The sequence below is a fragment of the Thunnus maccoyii genome, chromosome 10 (assembly GCF_910596095.1).
Source record: "Thunnus maccoyii chromosome 10, fThuMac1.1, whole genome shotgun sequence".
Lineage (NCBI taxonomy): Eukaryota > Metazoa > Chordata > Actinopteri > Scombriformes > Scombridae > Thunnus > Thunnus maccoyii.
This window is the reverse complement of record NC_056542.1, coordinates 9,752,462-9,774,905: the sequence shown is the minus strand read 5'-3', so window position 1 is coordinate 9,774,905 and position 22,444 is coordinate 9,752,462. Positions and strand designations below refer to the sequence as shown.

At 38.8% G+C, this 22,444-nt stretch overlaps 1 protein-coding gene across 3 annotated transcripts; it reads left to right on the top strand.

Moving 5' to 3' along the window:
- The first annotated feature begins 368 nt into the window (after positions 1-368).
- Positions 369-22,257, top strand: xrcc1 (X-ray repair complementing defective repair in Chinese hamster cells 1). 3 transcript variants are annotated; one of them, XM_042424548.1, is made up of 18 exons: positions 369-451; positions 735-889; positions 1,456-1,548; positions 3,926-4,033; positions 4,144-4,302; positions 4,656-4,733; positions 5,437-5,560; positions 5,811-5,917; positions 6,314-6,476; positions 6,572-6,815; positions 7,667-7,783; positions 14,394-14,475; positions 15,139-15,247; positions 18,450-18,498; positions 19,801-19,937; positions 20,240-20,330; positions 20,459-20,534; positions 21,102-22,257. In XM_042424548.1, exons 2-18 carry the CDS (start codon positions 839-841, stop codon positions 21,207-21,209), a joined length of 1,896 nt encoding a protein of 631 aa, XP_042280482.1. In that variant the 5' UTR covers positions 369-451; positions 735-838; the 3' UTR covers positions 21,210-22,257. The 3 variants fall into 3 exon arrangements, with proteins under 3 accessions (XP_042280482.1, XP_042280480.1, XP_042280481.1); XM_042424547.1 differs by having other exon boundaries at positions 433-543; XM_042424546.1 differs by having other exon boundaries at positions 431-889.
- Positions 22,258-22,444: the final 187 nt, after the last annotated feature.

Genomic DNA, 22,444 nt, shown 5'->3' with positions numbered 1-22,444 from the left:
ATCTATCTATCTATGCTGCCTATGCACTGATTCATCAGTGATAATAATTTAACTTACTTTATTAAACGTATTTAATATAGCCACAGCCCATTTTCTGCAAAACAGCTACTTTTAATACTTACTGAAATTTACCTGGTAATACTTCTGTACTTTTACTTAAAGACGTTTTCTTGTAGTATTTTTTTTCATTGCTGTATTTCTACTTTTTAAGTACGTGTTTAAATCATATCTTCAAATACTGTTCAAGCTGGCCTCATTTATAGGATTTTTTACAAGTGCATACGGTTGGTGGAGACCTTACCCCGGTAACGCGCTGATTGAATCGCAGAAGAAGAAGAAGAAGAAAACGAAGTAGAAGAAGAAGAAAACGAAGAAGAAGCAGCTCTTATATTATAGGAACTGACGTCATGTGGAAGTTGCGTCACAGGACGATACATACATCAGGCTTTTGGTGGGAAAATGAGTTCGCATCCACGTACATTTAACTTAAAATTACTGTAAAAGCATTGATATGTACTTTCTGGTGTTTGCTATAATCCCAAAGTAAGCGGCTATGTGTCAAGTACATAACTGTGTGAAAGATTTATGCGTAACAGCCCTTTGTTCACTCTGCCTATTGTTTGCTAGCATGCTATCACGTTAGCCAGCAGTTTGTCGGACGTTGACTTGCAACAAAGTAATTTTTTTGCTACAGTCACTGCCATTGAAAGTATTTAACAGTTTTGTCGTGCTAGGTCGTTACGATAACGCTTTGCGGAAAGCCAAGCGGTTGGTTGTTTTATTTGACTTCACATAAGCTGATACACCAGTGTTAAACCAGTCAGGAGTCCACAACAACATGCCAGAAATCAAACTCAAGCACGTTGTGTCTTGCACCACCGAGGACACTGTAAGTTCATTTGTCACTTGTATTGACATTGTAGACATAATATGCAGAAATACGTGCTATCCTTGTGTCCTTTTGATCTGATTCAAGCTATTTTTTTTTAAATGTGAGCCTTCCTTACACACACTTAAAATCACTGGGTCCATTTTTTCTACCCAGTCTGGGTCAATATAGCACTATAACATTAGGTTAACTTAACCGATCTGTTATTTTGACTGAGTGTTCAACACACAAAGCTTAAGCTAAAACTGTCACAAATGTATTGTTTCTTGTACTAAACAATGTGCATATGACATTAAAATGATACACAAATGATTGACAATCAATAATTAACAGTGCAATTTACGTTTAAAAGAGTAGAGTAGAGCTTTAGTTTGTGTAAATACCCCAACAGTAAAATAAAAAATAACATCAAAACTGTGTCAAAACAACCCCCTGTCTTGAGTGGCTTTCTGGGTAACATTAACCCAGTATTGTGTTGGTGCTATATTGACCCAAACTGGGTAAGATTTTAACCAAGTGATTTTTTTTAGTGTTCACTCACTTTTGTTTGTTGTAATGTCAAACAGACTCACAAAGCAGACAACCTGCTGAGCTCTGACACCTACAGAAAGTGGAAAGCAGCAAGATCCGGGGAGAAGCAGACATCAGTAATTTTACAGGTATGTTTTTTTTTTTCCCTCGTACTCACACAAATCATAGGTTTCAGTGGTTACACAAAGTGTTGTTTGGGTGTTATTTAGTTTATTTGATTGCATTTAATCAAGCTTTTGAGTTTCCTGAAAACCCAGTGATCCAGCTAAGCCTAATCAAATAGTGTTTCCCACAGGTTGAGAATTTACTTCTGGTAGTGGGTGGCGCGGCGTGTGATGGGTGGGTTCAGTAATAAACTAGTCAAGTAAAGATTTATTTTTATTTATTCTCTTATTGGGAAGGTTTTTAGAGCTTTCACCCACATCTTTTGGCCTTCATCAGTGGATGGAGTTTGTTCAGACAGCTGATGTCTGTTTCTGGTGTTGATTCAGCCTCTTGTTCAGGGTCCTTTGCTGTTTCACTGATGTAGTGTTCCCCACAGCTGTCACATGTGATGTCATGATGATGTCATATACCACTCCAGTCTTCCTCTCAGGAGGGTTCTGTCTTTAGAGTACCAATAGAGATGTTAAGGTGTTAAACAGATGGTGATAAATGCTGACTCCTTGAGACTTGAAGACTCTGGTTAGATGTTCTGACAGTTTAGCAATAAAAGGGAGTCCCACTGTAGCTGCGATTCGACTGCAGGAACTTTCCCCAGGGACTAAGAACCTTTTGATGAACTCAGTTTCTCAACCTGCGTTTCCACCAGAGGGACCAGGGTCTAAACAAAACATCTGGATTTGCAAACAAAAGTTTTTGATTTGCATTTTAATCACAAATGTATTTTACTTGCAATAAAACATTTTTTGATTGCAGTGTTGATAGTTTTACTCTCAAATCTATTTTTAATTGCAAACCTATTCTGTTTGATTGCCTAAGTAGAGCCTATGTATGGGAAATGCTGGTGTCTCTCAGATTTTAGGTGCAACATAATGTTTCTTTCATTCATTCATTCATCTTAGCTTCTTCTTTGTCGCCCCAAGTATTCTGCCCATTCCCCGCACTCTTAACAGGGATTTTTGTTCACTTATTAAGTGGTATTTACCCAATTTTTTTATGTATTCAAAGTAAGATGGCTAGTAATGGCTGATTGACAGAATATAAAACAAGAAGTTGTTCACTATTTATTGGGGGCCGACGTTTTGCAGGCACAGTGAAAACACTGCCCAATATGTTTTGTTCATTTGTTTATATTAATTAATTCAAGAATAACATTAATTTTAAGAACAGTTTTAGGGTTATTTCTGAGGACAGATGTCATAATTTCCTTTAGTAAGTGACAGCAAACAGAGAGACAGCATCTTATGTACATAAACATCATGAACATACATGAGATTAGAAATGTAATTGATTATTATTAATTGCTTTTCCTCACAGTGGCCAGCTTAATTCGTGGTGGAAGGAAAATACTGACACAAATCTGTTCTGTTCAGAGAGGCCATGTTATGTACATGTGTTATTCATCTTGTAAATTTATAAGAGGTTAACAGGTCATATTTATTGGTATTTACATGAGCCTTGTGTTTACATTGTTATCTGTTGTAGATTTCTGAAGAGTCATGTAAAAGATTTTAATCTATAAAAGGGAAAACATCAGCTGTCGTTAAATATTTTTTAGTTGGAGGGCCCAATTTGGGTCTGCGGGCCACTATTTGCCTACCACTGTGTTAGACTCTAACCTGCCTTTTGATAGCAAAGTGGTAATGGTTGTGCAGTCATGTTTTTCTATTCTTTGTGTGAAGCCAGTTGCACTCATAGCGCATTTGTGTGGTAATGTAACGTAATAATAAACGTTGGCATTTACGTAAGTTGCTTCCCACTTCTCCTTTGTAGATATATTTTTATCCTTTTGGGAACCCCCTTGTCTGCATTATCTTACTGCACAGACCTTCCTCCGCTTTGATTTGGTTTTGGCTGTAATTTTATTTCCTCTTTTTGAACACAGCTGATTTTGAATACAGTTGCGGTTGTCTTTATTATTTGGAGATAAGATATAGCTAAGTCAGTTTCCTGCTTCTAGCTTATTCAAAAGGCTGCTGTGAGGCTTTTAGCTCCTAGGAGACAAGAACATACTATGCTCGTCTACATTATATTTGGTTACATTTGAGATATTAGACCTCTGCTTGCTGGTGCTGCTAGTTGTTTGCTGATTGTTCATATAATGAAGAGTAACTGTGCCTTCTCTGCCCCAGGTGTTCAGCTTTAAAACTGCATGAGCATTATATTGTGTATTACAATGTACTATCATTTAGGAACAGTTGTTCTTTGCTCTTTTATTTCCTTTGCACAAACATGTTCAAAAGAGGGACTACTAGTTGGATACTGTCACTTCTTGCAGCTACTCTGTTAAATCTTTTTCATATGTTGTGTAAGCTATTTTAACTGTTGTACTTTTTCTCTCAGTTCGAGAAGGAGGAGCAGGTGCACAGCATCGATATCGGAAATGAAGGCTCAGCTTTCATTGAGGTGTTAGTCGGGAACTCTTCAGCTGTCAAAGACCAGGACTATGAGGTATTTTTGCAAACCAAACCAATGAAAATATCTCACTTCATAGGCATCCTCATTTGTTCATTACTCCGTATTTTTCGACATATTTTTCAATCTCTCCCTCTTTGTTTTAGGTTCTGTTGGTTACGTCTTCCTTTATGTCCCCCACGGAGAGCCGTAACGGCACCAACATGAACCGGGTGCGTTTCTTTGGGCCCAACCAGCTGCAGAAGAGCACGGCACAGGAGAAGTGGGACAGAGTGAAAATTGTATGCAGCCAGCCATACAGCAAAGTAAGGACCTGATCACCCAGGAATTGTAGTTGTATCTGCATTTAGTAAAAACTGTGCCCATTAAAATAAAAACTTAACTCAGCTTTGTGTAAATCATGAATCACATGTAAATCACAGCACTGTTGCAAATTAGCACTTTACATACAGTTCAAACGGTTGCTGCACAAACTATGTGTACTCAAGCTGCATAGTTGTACCTGTAGAGCAAACACTGTTCATGTTTCGTAGTTCCGTTAACTACTGAATCAATGGTAAATTCTGTGAAAAGAACATAAACAGTGCACTAATAAGCACATCTCCATTGCTGCTTGTGAAATGAAGTATGAGATGAATTTTTTTTGTGTACTTAATAGAATATAGCATACGGACTGGCCTTTGTCAAGTTCCATTCACCGCCTGACAAAAACGATCCTCCTCCAACAGCTTCCCCAGTAAGTAATGCACTGTCTTGTTCAAGTGACCATAAGGATATTGTTAACACTGATACTATACCTTACTTTGAGAAATAAAACATATTTTTCTATAAAAAAAAAAACCCAAAATCCTCAGTGTTAATTGTTGTCTGAACAAAAGAAGCCATACAGGAATTCTGCATAAATAGTCTAAAACTGGCAGAGTTATGATTTTAATTTAGAAACTGCCTGATCAAAAAATATGTAAATTAGACTACAGATCTGACCAGACATTAGGTGCCGACTTGACACTTTAAAGGTGTTACGACACATTTTGTTCAGGTGCAAACACTGTCTTTGAGGTTCGATACCCAGATGCTCCTACCACTTACAGAACAAACCAGTTGGAGAAACCAGACAGACCACCAGCAAGCATAATAAAAAGTGTGAGCATAATAGTAGAAGATTAAACATGATGCTACATTTTGATGTGAACTTATGTAGTATTTATATGATTTACTTTCATGAAAGCTTTGGTTAACATCCAGTGCTGAGACCTGGCCCGGCATGTCACTATAGGGTGTCTGAAACCTTAATCTACTCTTAAACTCCACACATTTTGTTATCAACTTATGAAATCATTCATCTTGTTGAAAACCCTCATCTTTAATAAAGAGACAGATCACTCCAGTATATCTTTTTTTTTTTCAGCACTAAACTTGTCCTCCTTTTCCCTTGTCAGAAACTGACAAAGCTGGGGCAGTTCAGGTTGAAGGATGAATCTGCTTCATCCGGGTCCAGCCTACAACCTGGCAGTCTTTTCTTCAATCGGGACAATGCAACAAAGTCCAGTTCTTCACTCAAAGGTGAATTTAAATTTACCAGCTGCTGAAGCCCACTTAAATTCTTCCAGGTCCTTATAATAATAAATTGGTAATAACTGTGAATAATAATAAAACCACCAGACCACTTATTGGATTTATATTTAAAGCTTCTTAAGTGTGCCAGGAGACAAGACGCGGTGATTTATGAAAGACATTCTTTATGATTATGCTACTTTGTAGGAATAAATCTCCTGTGTCTACTCATCACCACTCTGCACTTTTCTCTCTTTAGTGTCTCCTCAGAGTGACAAGTTGAGTTACGCTGCTGCTGCCCTGCAGGCTGGTGGCAGCTCCCACACGTCAGGTCAAGCTTCCTCCCCCAGCTCTGACTCACCACAGGTACTAAACATCACCATCATTTTCCTCACTTAATGTTTTTTTGCTTTATTCAGACAACAGGAAGGCTGAGAGAAACTTATAGAAGGTGACACGCTGGCAGCTTGTTGCAGCATGTGATTTATAGTTATTGAGAGTTTTAACTACAACACCAAGTCTGCAAAAGTTTCAGGTTTATTTTACAAATGGAAAAACTTGTCTTCCACACTTTGTCTGTGCTCGAGGGAGGTTTATTAAATGTAATTTTTTTTTAGATGACTTTCTCCTAGCATTAAATGAAAGTGTGGACTGTTTGTGCCACTTTTCATCCAACAGTATCTCCTCCAATGCATCTATTCTAAATTTACAGGCGCCCATTGTGCATATTTTTACTCGCTTACTTTAATTGTTTCCTCATAGCGACCAGCAAAGAGGAAATTTGAGTTCAGCAAAGAGCGGCAGTCTGCCTCCGGCCCTCCTCCCTTGAAGAAAACAAGCCCAGCTGGTTCACCTGAGGGCAAAGCTGTGACACCCAAACCCAAACCCAATCCAGCGAGCACTCCCAGCCCCAGCACCTCAAAAGGTGACACCCACAAACTCACTCTTACTGTCTGAATCTCGGCTTACAGATGATTCCTTAACTGAAAACTTCTTTGACTTTCCGTTTGATCTCGCCAGCCTCACCAGCACAGAAGTCCGCTGACAAGAAGAGGGAGAGTCAGTCCAAACCTGAGCCCAAACCCAAACAACAGAAATCCAAATCCCAGAGTGCACAGCAAGTTCCATTCAACCGGATGATGGAGGGGGTGGTGTTTGTCCTTAGCGGCTTCCAAAACCCCTTCAGAGGGGAGCTCAGGGAAAAGGCTCTGGACATGGGAGCCAAATACCGGCCTGACTGGACACCCGACTCAACACACCTTATGTAAGCCGTGTCCCCCCCCCCCCCCACCCCTCCAACCTCCTTTAATGCTTTTCTTTTGGGTTTGCATAGTTTTCACAGAAAAATACATCAACCTCAACAAGATCAGATTTTTCATTCCCACCACATCACAAGTTTGTTGCTGCAAGGGCACACTGTTTACTCAAGAAGAGATAAATGGGATGCAAATGCAAAAGAGCTGCAGATAAGCCAAAAGATCAATAAATGGTGAAACTGCAGGATGTAGGCAGACTATAAGATTAAAGAGAGATTAGTAGAAAGGCAACTTAATATAGTGGATGAAGCAGATTGTTCACAGGTTTCTTCAGGGAAAATAATTTTCAGTAGAAATAAAAAACATAAAGATAAAATCCTGTTCATTTCTGAGGTATAAAGATATTTTAAGTTGCTTGACCTCTGACCCTACTGCACCAATATACACTTTTTCAGTTACTTTCACTGAAGACAGCTGCGTGTTATGGACAAAATAAATATCACAATGAGCGTAGGAAATAGTTTTGATAAATAACCAAATCACTTACATTAATATGAAGAGCAACAAATGCTTTTCAAATGATTCTCATAGTTGTTCTAGAGATGTCCTTCCAGCAGAGATTTTTATTCGTAGTTCATTTTTATCTTTGAAGCAGATTACAGGATTGTGTAACAGCCCCTGTTAGCACTCACAGTAATTTAGTTTGATTGCATCTTGATCTCTACTATCAGAGCAGAATTATGTCCTTGTTAGCGTCTCTTTAGTGATGTAACCATATGTGCCGTGTGTGTGTGTGTGTTTATGTGTGTGTGTGTGTGTGTGTGTGTGTGCATGTCTCTTTTGGCCCATTAATCTCCAGCTGTGCCTTCGCTAACACCCCCAAGTACAGCCAGGTGAAATCAGCAGGGGGCATCATCGTACGGAAGGAATGGGTGATGGACTGCCATAAGAGGAAACAGAAGATCTCCTACAAGCGGTAAGAGAGGGCTGGAATATAAAACAAACAAGTGAAAAGAGATGGCTTTACAGCAGCAATAGCAAATTGAAACTGTATAGATGCTTGTATAGGATTTATACCTGTAGGAAGGCCTGCAGGCTTTCTGGTTGGCATTGTTAAAGGACACTTCCACAGGATGACAGCCTGGTTTCAGTGTGGGTCGTATGTCCAGTGTATGAATCCATATCTGATTAATAACTTCTCTTAAGCCACGTCTGTACCTCTACACAGCGCAATCTGTGCACAGCACTCACTCTGATTGAAACCTCCCAAAAATACACCCCTCACAGCAGTGATGCCCACTTGCTACGCAGAACATTGTAACCTTGAGCAGCTGATGCCTGCTGTGATCACAAATTCAGCCCAGACAGCTCCAGCAGCTGTCTAATTATATGCCTCATTACAGGGGGAGCTTTCGCAACATCAAGGTCTTCTGTCATCGCTCCACATGAATCTGCGTCTATTGAATAATGTAGAGCAGGATACTCATCTCGGGCGAAGGAAAGGTCCTAATTAATTGGATTAATATTGTACTTGTCTTATACTGTATGAGGCTTTGCTTTATCATTTAAGGAATTCCTTCATTTGTGTCGCTTCCGTAATAATTGTGTCTGGCATGAAGATGAATCAATTTAGGAGCAGGCTCCCACACTCCAGTGTTACTGAACTTGTTAGTTTCAGGCTTCTGTTGAATTCAAACAATTTAAATAGTTTGAAGAACTGGTTTTGTGGTAGATTCGACATTATAAGTAAATGTTTTGACTGTAATGAAATGAATCAGTTTATATTGTTCTTTAGCAAACATAGAGTCAGAAAAAATGCTGGCCTCAACTGGCAAAAAGTAAAGGCTCTTGGTTTTTCACACAAATGTTGCAAAAATGTTCCATAATGACTTTGTTTAAGCAGCACTGGGCTAGAGCTGCAACGCTCACGTGATATTAACACTGATCAAACCAGAGGGAGCTTTAAATATCGTTGTTTCTTCTCACCGCTGTGATTTGGAAAGTAATGACATCGAGGAAGGAGAGTGTTCACAGTTCTCTAACAGGCGGCTTCAGCGGTGGATTTTAAAGTGTATCTTGTAGTTGATTGATAGCGTATCTGCATGAACGATGATGATGGTTGCTGGCCCTTGAGGAAGGCTCACCCCGAAACTGAATATAATAATGTAAACTGAATATTTTTACCGTTGGTTGGGGCAAAAGATGACATTTCAGGAAATGATTATTGACATTTTTCACCATTTTCTGACATTTTATAGACCAAATGACTAATCAGTCAATCAAGAAAATATTCAACAGATTAATCCATAATTAAAATAATCGTTAGTCCCAGTCCTAATGTAAAGTATTTAGCTGGGCTTCAGTGGCAGATAGTGTGATCCTTACTGTGAAGTTTTTCCTCTGTTGTCCTGCACTAGAAGTTAAACTGGTTTTATTTCCTTATTCTTAAAAAGTCATGGTAAAGGAGAAATGTGATTAAGTTCTATTTTGACTTATTAATTGGCCCAAAACAATCACATTGCCAACGTGACTTTTACAGGACAAAACAAGCGGTCTAAAAACATGACATCAGCTTTGAAAATGACTCCTCATTTTCAGAATGAAGTGCATGGACCTGACATTGGCCTGTGCTGATGTCAATAATCTAGATATCATCTATATCGATTATGAAAATAATCTTTAGGTTCCAGCCCTATTTGAGTTACAAGTATAGATACGGATGTCACAAATATGTCATTAGTGTTCTTTCCTTTTTGATGTGACTGTCATTTAAAAGAGATAATTGTCATCCAGTTCCAGCAGGACACATCTGGTGATGAGACCGAGGGCACAGAAATCAATTTTTGCTCACATTAGTCTTCAAAACCAGAAATGAAAGCAGTCAGATTTATGTTTTGATGGGATTACTGTGGACAGCCACAGTGTGCATATGAGGCTTGTAAAGCTTTTTAAATAAATACAGCTTAAGGACAATGGCACATTACACTATGATCTTATATAATCAGGTCCTTTCTTTCAGAGTCTCAAGGAGTGCAGAAGTTCACTACGGCCTGTGTCGTCATTCTCCCTCACGCTCGCCTTTCTCAGTCAATATCTGATTGCGCAGAGGATCCCTCATCCCTATCCTCCCTCTCTGCTCCCCCCTCTCTCTTGTTGTCAGAATAATCCATTCCCCTGCCCGGCACCGCTATTGTGCGGTGCGTGGAGTGTGCAGCTTTGATGATGTACCCTTTATTTAAAAGCTGCATCTGCTATGGGTAATTAAAAGGACCACTTACTTTGATGATGACAAGTGCCCAAACAAATACACACACACACACACACTCACTCTCTCAAACTGTTGCTCCATCACGCACACACACACACACACTTTGTCACCGAGCATTTGGAGACAAATGCACAGCTTCACTAACGCCATTCAAGCGTGTACTGTGTAGTTGTGTATATATTCATGAGACTGTGACATTAGCCAAGCACCCCAGAAATGCTTTCTCCGTAGTCATTACCCAATCAGTGAGGATCCAGAGACAGACAGAAAGAGAGGAGAGCAGAAACCACTCAAGCAGCTCTACAACGTCCCATCACAATAGACCTGAATAAGTAAACACATTTCTCATTAAAACACAGTCTCTGTTTCAGCATCCCACAGGGACTCGGGAAAGAGTCTCAGTGTTGGAGCTGAAATATCAGCACAATCACATAGTAAAGAATCTATAGCACATAAAACTTGCAAGTTTTAGTCTGTAGGTGTACTACGCCTAAAGTGTTTTAAGGGCTGACATATTCCCAAACTGATAACATGCGACTACCTATTTAAAACATTTCAAATATGGTTTATAACACACTATAATGTAGTTTTTGGCAGATATAAATATTTATTAATTTATTTGTCAACTATTTCTGTATAACTCCTCAAGTGTAGGCTGGTGTATACACAATGATGAATGACAATATAGTAAAATGCAGTTGTAATCATATAAAATATGTTCATAGGAGAAGTTTTAATTGTTGACAAATACTGTACATTAATGAACAATTAAAAAGGTCTCATAGGTGCTTATAACTAAATGTGTATACATACACCGTAGTTGGCATCACTCTATTTTTTTTTTTTTTCTATCTACAAACTTAAAGGGAATACATCACACACATTTCCAGGTCTGTATTTATAGTCTGGTTTAATTATGCAGCAGATAGTTGATCTATCACAGTGAAGATAAGAGCTGAAATTATCAGTTGATTTTCAATATTGTCTGTTTTGAGAATCAATAATTTAGGCAATATTTCCAAATGAAAGTGATTTTGTTCGCTTTGCAAATTAATTAATTTTTGAATAGAACTAAAGGCCAGACAGTAAAAATCAATTTGAAGATGTCACTGTGGGAATGTGTGATAGATGTTTGTCAATATTTTTGACATTTTTAGATGAATCCAAAAAAAGTCAATAGATAAATCAACAATGACAAATGATAATTAGTTGTGGCCTACAGTAGTTAACATACAACATTTATGTTGTGTTGAAAGACTTTACATTATCATCTGTACATTGAAGTAAAAGCAGACATGATTATACTGATTTCACACAAAATCCCAACAGGTTTATCTGATCTAGAAGTGAAGCGCAACTAACAGAAACCTGGGAGGAGGAAGAAAAGACAAAAAAACCTAAAACAAACCATCAACAGATAATATAAGTAGCATTTTAAGTATGTGTGACTTCTATTTTAGAGGCTTCAACATGAAAAAAATGCCATAAAATATCTGCTTCAGTCATAAATACTAGAACAGTAGATTTTCATCACTTACATTGATTATTTTGTCAACACTGTTAAAACAACGTCTTTGTGCTATTTGATTTTACCCGCTCAAACAAATCAAATGTGTCTCCAGTACACTCTAAAGCAGAGTAGATTGAACTTATAGGTCTGCTTTTGAGGAAAGGGCACTTAAAAGCAATAGATTCTGTAATACTCCCCTTAACCACCGTGGCCTTTTCATTTTCCAATTTCCTGGGCACTGAGTTTAATGAAACAAGTAAGCATATGTCAGTAAAATGTCTCGCCACAGTGTCAGCGGAAATGATTACTGGTATTTGGTATTTCAACTCTCTGCACTTATGTCCAGGTGACTTTATAGTGAGTTGAAGGAATATATGGAGAGGGTGGGGAGAAATGTCACATTTTCATTGAACCTTGTTACTTCCGCATGTGTGATCCATTTCCTGTACGATTATCACCACTGTTATGTATTCTCTCTGGAATTTATAGGGACATTTAGCTTTTTATCTCTCCCCACACTCTCTTAACCTTTGCAACGAACATTACTGATTCAGTCACGGCCTCTTTTCTAACCGCATAGTCCCTTCATCTTTTATGGGGTTTTTTTCTGCTTCTTCTGTTCTTCCTTTCACTGATTTTTATTTGATTGTCTAATCAAGTCATCGCTTGATGTTCCTTTGACGAAGAAGAAGTGATTGGTTTTTGGTGTGGGTTTTCTTATTCTCTCATTAAATATTGCATCTACTTAAGTCACAATTATCTATCACTCTGTTTTGATGCAGGTCTGTGTCTAGATGCAAATTAAGAATTTCCAAAAGTTTTTATTATTAAAATATCAAATTGGAGGGATTGTGTAGCCTTGACAGAGGTATTGGATCTTATACTGTACATGAGTGCTTTTTTAGTTAATAGAGTTACTAAAAGCATAGATTTGAAGACATGAAGCATTAATTTGCAATGTCTTGCTCTCTAAAATGACCAGTACACTGGACTTTACTGACATTCACTTAAAAGTTCTCTGCAAATTTCTTTTTTCTTTCATTGCTTCAGTTGTCTCAAATATGAGCCCAACTAGACATGATCTACTAAACAGATGTTGTAGGAAAGACATATACATTTTGAGTTGGGTAGGTTACATTAGGAGTCATGTTTGGGTTTAGAGTTTTCTTTCACCAGTCAAAGAGGAGGGATATGTATTTAGCCTAAAAGGAAGGTCGACTAGTTGTGAAAGATGGCGGTGAATAGTGAATCCCTTATGAAGCACTATGAAGCAGATGTATGTTGATTAAAATGTATACTAAGCTTGGAAAATATTTTCAGCCTTGGTCAACTTATATGATTTCCTGATATCTGTTTTTTTTTTACAGAATAGATAGATCACTTAGTGGTGCTTTAAAAACCAAGTTTTAAGGTAGACTTCAACCAAAGGGCTTGCAAACACCTCTCCAACTTCAGAATTAGAGGGAACTGAATCTAACGATTTCTGCAAATTTCTGAAACCAACAATCTGATATCCAAACCCACTGAATGCAGTGATTAGCCAGGTGTATGGAGGAGAGGAAGTACACATGGTTTTATTGTTTTTCATTATTAACATAACCTATTCTGTCAGTCTTTGAGTGCAACAGTATGATTGCCTTCCAGGACTGATTGTCTGAAAGTGTGCACCATTATCCCCACATTTAAATGATTATCGTTTCTTGCCCATTTCATTTTTGGCTGGCTTTTCACTCTGCCTTCGAGTGAGGTTGTTCAGAACAGCTATAAACACTTTTGACATGTCATGCTTTAAGTGTCCCTATTTTTTTTTTTTTTTGCCAAACTGTTCAGGAGTATGGTTGGTTTTGTTATTTTTTTTCTCCACCCTGCAGTAGATTAGACTTGTCTCCCAGCATGCAAGCTTCAAAGTATTTAATATACAATCAGTGGTAATGTTTTAAACATCAGGATATTAAATGTCAGGATATTGGTGAAAAATATTACCTTCCCTCTGAACCTTGTTTTCGTTCCACTATTCTCTGACAAAGGTCCACTGTAGTTTGAAACATTACACATGTAAAGCTGATTGGGAGTGTAATGGAAAATCACTGATCACTCAATAAACACACAAAGAGAGCATTGTCAGGTTATGAAATAATGTGATCAAATAATACAATCACAAGTATGATGCATCGTATTCCTGGAGACAAAGATACATACCACCTAGCTATCTTTTCTTTGTCTGAAAAGTTGGCACTTAGCCAGTCCCTTAAATACTACTTGTACAGAATTGAAAACAGCTGTTCACTAACCTTACAAGTCAGCAAATAACCCTCAGATAGAAACACAAGTCAAAAGTTCAACTAACGTAGGAACAGTCTGTCCTCACAACCATATATGACAGCACTCAAGCATGCACCAAGTATCATCACAAAATAACCTTACTACCATATTAAATTAACAATAAACCACACTATCCTCTAAAAGCTTATCAGATGAACGTATAAACATCTACATAACTATGGTTTATCTTATCATTGGCCCAGATAAAAGCACAGCAGAATAAACTAACTGTTAAACACTCAACTGCCTCATCCGACACAACAAAGAACTAAGTTTAGAATAGACACAGCACAGAGAAACTAACACTAAACTGAACTTAAAACACTATCTGTTACATGTATGATATATATACAAGAAATATATCAAATGATAACCTATTATTCAATTTTCTCTCACAGGAGCAAGATATAATGTGCAGGCGTTCTTTTCCCTCTAGTTTTTAATCATCCTGACACTTTTGTTCACCCCTTTTTTGTCTTCCTCCAGGTATTTGATGGATGGAGCAGAGTCAAGCTCAGAGAGCGAAATGGAGGAGGACGACCAAAGTGAAGAGGAAATGTACACAAAGGTAAATTTGTTTTTTTAAAGGCATACTATGCAGGATTTGTTGGTTTGACTTTGTAAACAGAACAGTCAAAGTTGGCCCCTCCTCCCCGGCTAAACGACACCAGAGAGAGAGAACAGTGTTGGTGGTTGCGTTCTGAAGCACAAATAAACACACCCACACCCACACACAGCCCTCTGCGAAGCGCACACTTCATCTTGTCCGCTGTGGCCTCTCTGCTCGGTGTGTGTGTGTGTGTGGAGGTCAACCCTGTCCTCGGTCAAACAGGCACAAACAGAGAGCAGAGGAGAGAGACAAAGACAGCGATATAACCTGGTCATGACACCACGAGTCCCGACCTCACACCCTGAATGCTGTTGTTGGCTGTGTGATACACGCTCACTGCCAAAAGGTTGACACCCAGAAACGTTCCCGAACACAGCAAAATAATAAGAAAATACAGGCAGAGGGCAGAGTCTCTGTAGATATATACACTGCCACACACTTCTAGTGGGTCATAAGTGCTGATTGAGAGGGATTATTTTTGTAGGAGTCTATACATATACAATCCTGCATAGTTTGACTTTAACTGAGCTTATAAAATTATCAAATGAAAAATCCTTTTTCCAGTTTGTAAGTCAATTAGCTTTGATCACTCTGTCCGTGCTGTGATTACTGTTCTTGCAGACTCCACAGAAACAGGAGAGACAACCCCAAAAAGTCACCCCCAAAAAGACACCAGAAAAGAGGAATGAAGATGATGAGTATGCCGGCTCCACTGATGTAGATGAACCAGGTTTGCATCAAATGTAGTTTAATAGAAAGTCTCACTATGGAAAACGATTAACTGAAGCTCAGTTTAATATTCAGCCAAAAATACTGCGTGACCGGGACTTTTCTTTATTTATTTGTGTACTAAACAAACTTTTGTTGAGATGCACTAAGTAGCCACTTTATTAAATACACCTTTCAAATCTGGATTGCCCTCCATAATAGCCTGAATTCATCATTGCATGGATTCAACAAGGTGTTGGAAACATTTCTTAGATATTCTGGTCCATGTTGACGTGATAGCATTATGCAGTAGCTGCAGATTTGTCAGCTGCACATTCATACAAGTGCTCTTTTAGATTAAGAGCTGGTGACTGTGGAGGCCGCTGGAATACACTGAACTCATTGTCATGTTCGTGGAACAAATTTCTGACAATGTGTACTTTGTGACATAGTGCGGAAGTAGCCAGTGAAAGATGGGTAGACTGTGAGCATAAAAGTATGCACATTGTCAGCAACAGTGTTCATACAGGCTGTGGCGTTTAGACAATGCTCAGTTGGTAATAAGGGGCCTAGTAAGTGCAAGAGTCTTACCCAACGTCTAGACAGCAAACGTTGCATGAGCAGCATGTCAGCAGAGCAGCAGCAGCAGCAGCAGCGACTGCTCCCTCTGTGTGTCTACACTGGAGGCATTCAAGTGCAGTGTTGAGCGTAGGTCACCCACGTGGTGGAAGCACTCAGAGCCCAATACACATGACTGTAGTGACGTGTGTAAAATCGACTTGAAGAATAAATGAACACTTGAGGTTGCGGTTAGACCTGTGAGATCCGGCTGAGACACAAGCCTGCACCGAGCCGATACGCACAGCTGCATAGATTACAATCAGAGCCTATCTGTTGCGTGTGATGTGTGTGTGAAACACACATCTGACACCTGCTCTCTAGACACGGGGTTAAGCTGCATAGCATGGTTGCCACACGTGGTTATTTGAGAGACTGTGATCTTTCTGTCAGCTTGAACTAGTCTGGTCTTTTGTCTCTGAAATCCCTCTTTAACAAGTCATTTTCAGCCACAGAACTGCTGGTCACTGGATGTTTTTTGTTTTTTGCACCATTCTCTGTAAACTCTGGAGACTGTTGTGCGTGAAAATCCAGGTAGATTCTCCCTGTCTGGCACCAACAATCATTCCACGGTCAAAGTCACTTAGATCACATTTGTCTTCCCTGTTCTGATGTTTGGTCTGAACAATAACATCTGAACCCCTTGACCATGTCTGCATGTTTTTATGCATTGAGTTGTTGCCAGTTGATTGGCAGATTAGATGTTTGCATTAATGAGAGGGTGCACCTAATACAGTGGCCTCTGAGTGTAAGAGACAAAGCACATAATTCTTCTAAAAAGTGATTTACAAGGTGACAGCCTTACAAAGTCTTAAACTGTGTCGGTCAATAAACTTATAGCCAAAGTTCACCTGAGACAGGCAGACAGACAGGGTGAAATGATAGGGGAAGAAGTAGGCGGTCAGTCCACTGAAAAGGTGAAGTAGAGGAAATGGAGGAATAGCAGCTAAGATCAAAGAGGCACTTTGAGCTGGAGAGGATGCGGTGCAAATGGAAAGGAACAAACAAAGAAAATTAAATTATCATGGTTGTAGAAGGTTGCAGACATTCTTTTGTAAGTCGTGTAGGGCTTCTTATTTATTTCTGTGCTTTTTCACTTAAAAGTGAGGTTGAATTTAAGATTGACATCCTAGGTTGTGTATGGTAAATTCTCTAATAAAGGCTGGTATACAAATAATAGCCAAATATAGGGTACAGTCTGTAAATAAATAAATAAAAAGCCAGACCCAGAAAAGACTGTTTAGAAAGGGGGAGGAGGGAAGAGTGCTTGGGCTGCAGTGGAGCACATTGGAAATGAATATATAATTTATGCATAAAATGTAGCTTTCCACAAAACGATCTCAATTAGTAATGTTGTCCTATTCATCACTCTGTTGCCACCCCCCACCCTCACGCCTTTGGTGAACCCCTCACTTTTCATCTGGCTCCACCAGAGTTAAGTTAAGTGCTTATTAGCAAATGGTACTGCACTAAACTAAGAAGGTGAGCATGGTAAACATGACAAACATTATACCTACTAAACATCAGCAATGTAACATTCTCATTTTAGCATTTAGCTCAAAGCACCCCTGTACTTAAATACAGCCTGTGGTTACCAACCACAAATAAAATGCAATGAGAGTAAATTAGGAGAGACAGGAGAACATTTCTCAGTCACAGAGAAAGAAATCACAAACCAAATGGCTTTAAATTAAGTTAAGTTATATATATATATATATATATATATATATATATATATATATATATATATATATATATATATATATATATATATATATATATATATATATATATATATATATATATATATATATATATATATATATATATATATATGACTCATGGGAAGTGTCTGCATCCATTGCAATTGGGTCAAATAACTGGACAGGGAGAGAGGGTAGCACTGGAGCTGAAGAGGACTGAATGAATTGAGAGGGGCAAGGCGACAATGTGAGAGCCCAGGGATTAGACAAAAGGAATCACCTTTTATGAAGCACTTGGAAATGGATGAGCTGACAATGCCACCGTGAACAGGACAAGGAACAACATACTGTAGATGCGGTACGAAGGAGAAGGAAGAATGGAGGCAAGACATAATCAATGTGAAGGGACTTGTGCATGATTCTCATTTCTATGTTAATGTGAGGCCAAGAGTAAAGTGGCGGAGTGCATCAGTGAGGAGACACAACAAACACTGACCTACCTAACACATACAGGGAGACGGCATTTTAATAAGAGTTGCTTCTCTCCCCCCCCACACAACTGCACAGGATGTATGATAATGGAAAGTGTTTGTAACAAGGTTACATCCTTTGAACTGCTGATATGTTTCATAGTAATGCAGATTCACCTGGCATTTTTCTCATTACAATATGCATAACAAAAATGAAGATTCAAGGCGTTTTGTAGAGAACATGATAAAACTATAATTCTCTGACATTATAGGATCACACTTAATTAGTTTTAAGATTAGGGCCAGAGTGCAATGATGGTAATTTCAGAGAAAGGCCTTCCTGAAAGGCCTTTTTTATTGTCGAAATAAGTCTGACCTCTCAGTTTCCTTGTTACATTTCACTGTATTGACAAATAAACACTTCATTTCACAGGAGGTGACGATGATGATTCTGCTGTAGACACAGAAGACGAGCTTCAGAGGTAAACAGAACAAATGATGTCAATGATGCTGTTTGTAATATTGATCGCTGTGGTCATTCACTCCATCTCCTTTCTCTTGTCATTCCAGTAGTAATGTAATGTGAGTCCAGTGTTGAGTCCTGCAGAGAATAATTACCGGACTCACAATTCCTTTCAGCTCTACAGTGCGTTTTAGCATCTTTCAGCTCTTTGTGTTGGTTTTACAGCCCTTAACTGTTTTTATTCACAGCTTTCATGCTGTAAAAAAAAAAATGGTACACTACTTGCCCAGCACCAGACTGACTGAAGTTATTGACTAGCTGATGAACGTAGTGCAGCATCTAGTAGCTAAAGAGACAGTTTGTGGAAAGCAAAACAGAGCTAGAAGGAGAATGTGTCTCCTTTTTGTGTAAATAGGAAACTGTTTGCTAACACACTCAGCTTTATAAGGGGATCATTTGTCAGTGTTGTGTTCACAGATTGTTGCGCTGCCTCCAAGTGAAGTAAATCAATTAATGCAGGTTTAAAGTAGTTTGTAATGTAAGCTGTAGAAGTAACCTTACTTATACAAAAACAAAAGTAGATTATCACACACTGAGAGGCTTTTGTGAATATTCTGCAAAAGTTTAAGTCACAAGTGAGATAAATAAAGAACAACAATTAGATTATCTTGATGCTCAAGCAAGACGATGTTGAAGCCTGTGGCAAAATGAGTCGTTCACGTAGTCGCATTGATGATTTAATAACAAACTCCTAATGAGTATTGGCATAAGCCTCTCAGTGTACGATGATCTATGATTTGTTTGTTTGGTGTATGATCTTAATTTGTTAATCTTACTTCTACTTGATGAGGATTTAGTTAATTACTCCACTCTTATTAGTCATATTAAGCCTTTACTGCATAATAACAGCAACAAAACTAAACATTTTTTGCATTTGAGGCATTTAGCTGACGCCCTGTATAGTGCTTTATAACAGTGCAACAATAATTCATTCTTCCTTTGACAAAGGTTCATTATCGCCATAGAAAGGAGATCTCTAGTTTCGTTCCAATGTAACTGTGATCACTGTTCAAAGAAGCACTAGGACAAGACCAAAAAAAAGGAGACAAGCAGGGAGGTTTCTTCTTTTAAGAGGCAGGCATGTATGGCCTTGGTGCCCTACATTTTGGCCGTGATGCCCCAATAAATTTGTGTTTATCAAAGGGCAAAGTGGCCTTGCCCTAAAAATGACTTAATTCCAGGCCTGATGAACATGAGTACATAATGTCCCATAAAAGATGTAATGAATTCATTCAAGAGACCTTCTCTGTACTTGTGATAGGGTGGAGAATGAGAGCAGACAGAAGAAAGCAGCAGCACAGGGGAAGGTGGTGAAAGAGGAGGATCCATATGGGGGATCGACAGATGAAAACACAGACGCTGAAGCTGAAGAGGATCATCCCATCCCTGATCTACCAGGTATGTCTCTCTTTGTTCTTATCTGTGTGTCCTCCTGTCTCTTTTGTCTGTTCCTGTTCCCGTCACAGGAACAGATGTCCTCCCTTCTATTTCAGACCTAGCACACAGTGACAAAAACTAATTGGATAGTGTTCTGCTTTTAAGGAATGACACACACTATGCTCAAAGTGTGTTGTTTTTCTTTGTTTTCTTGGATGCTTTGCCCTTTTATCAAAGAGTGCCTATAATTACTACCTCTACAAATTGTGTAGTCATCAATTGCACTCTTCTTCTTTCTCTTCCCGTTTTCTCATTTCTTCCAGACTTCCTGACCGGAAAGCACTTTTTCCTCTATGGTAAATTCCCCAACAATGAGAGGCGCCTACTGTTGCGGTACATCGTTGCCTTTAACGGGTGAGAAAGACTTATCAATCCTAGAAATAACACTACAGCTTTAATCGGTCATGGGAATACACTGTGGAAAAAAGATGTAGCATGAAAAGCAAATCTTTGCAATTCATTCTCTTGTGTCTCTGCTCCAGGGTGATGGAGGACTACATGACGGAGAAGGTGCAGTTTGTGGTGACCAGCGAAGGGTGGCATGACTCCTTTGAGGACGTGAGTTGACGTCTTTTCTTTCTCTCTTTTGTTGCGTCAGCATTTCTTTGGCAGCCACAGACAAATAATGATGTCTAACAACAAGCTATAAAGAGAAGTTGATTTTGTGAAGGTTATGGCTTCAGGAAACTTGTGTTTCTCAAATATACCAAGCGTACAGCTGAAAATATCTTTCAGAAGAAAAAACACTCTGTGTACAGGTCACACCAAACACTACCAGCACTTGGATGACTTAGTCATTTTCTTTTTATCAGTAAGTACTTACTATCATTTTGAAAGGTATAATCAAATAAAAGTAATGAAGCAATTTGAAAACCTGAGCACCCACAGTGAAAATGCAGCAGAATTGGGACCAAGTGGCCTTCGAGTGTTTGAAATTGTGGGTCAGAATGAGTTTGCAGACATTCAAGGGCCTTGTGAGCAACTGAATTAGTATTTTTGGTTATAAAATCTGAGCTTTCAGTTTTTTGAAAGGCTTCATACTTTTTCCTGTCTATTTGTGATTCAACAAGAACACTTGATGACCTCTGTCTGCTCTTGTCGCTTTCACTCTCATTTCCATCACAGGCGCTGATGGAGAACAGCAATCTGAACTTTGTCAAACCTGCTTGGATTTACGCAATCAATGAGCGACAAAAGATGCTTCCCTATCAACCCTACTCTGTCGTCCCCTGAACAATATACTGTATTTATACACAAGGTTGTGTGCAGACACACTGACACACTTGACATCCTGATGAAGAAGCAACGGGTAAAGCCATAGACATATTTTTTGTTTGTTTTTTTTTTCCTTCAGATTCACCACTTCACGTAGAAGAAGCAATAACCCGACTATATTATGTTGACTTTAGACTTGCTATTCATGAAATGTCTTGAGTCCTTGATGCTTTCATTACAGATGTTCCTACCTTTTGGCCAAGCTAGAGAAACATGTCTATTTAAATGGTGTGTGTTAAAGTTATTGTTAGGATTAGGTTTGGATTTATGATTAGCTTTTTACCTGAAGGTTGTTAGTCTCAGCTTGGCCACAAAGTAACATCCTCATCAGTGTGCCGCTCAGCCACTTTGGCCTTTTGAACAAAGCACACACACTCTCTCTCTGATTCAGGACTTGTTTGAATTTCTCAGTTCCTGCGCTGCAGTTTGCAGCCACTCACCTCGGCTACCTCAGGCTCTGTCTGGAAATGAGTTATCACCATGTCCTGACTGCCAGCGGTGCTGATAAGACTCTGACTTGTGTAAGTGGAGCGGCAGAGTTTTATGAGACCAGCCCAAAGTCAGGTGAAAGGTGCCAGTTATTTAAGGCTGCAGCCACCAAATTTGAAAAATCAGGACAGCTTAATTCAAGAAATGAACGCAAATGCGGCGGAACTGTTTTTGTTTTTTTTCTCCTTTTTATTTTATTAACTGCTGTGAGTGGTAAAGTGATGGATTTCTGTGTGTATAAGTTTGATAAATCTGAGTTTATGATTTGATTTTATTCATGTCTGTGGAATAAGTACTGCAAGAGATGAACTGGCTCGACAAATGAGAGGACGTAAAACAGATGTCAGTGTTTTGCGTAACTCAAATTTTCCAAATTGCCTATTTAAGTCACGAGGAAATGTTGGGCTTTTTGTCTGTTTTGTCTGCTTGCTTGTATAAAAGCAGTTTGTTTAAGTCTCTTTCTTTTTTTCTTACAGTTCTTAATTATTTTGTCTAAATAAAAAAAATAGATTTTTAATTAATGTTGTTGCTTTCATTTTTATTCATTAAGCTATCTGTGTACTCTGCTGCCCTCATCCCTTCCTATACCTTACTCTCTGTTTGCAGCTTGAGAGGCACTCTCATCCTTTTCATTCCTTCTTCATCTCTAGCCCTCTCTCTCTCTCTAATTTACTTCTCCTGTTTTGCACCCTGGAGTCACTGTG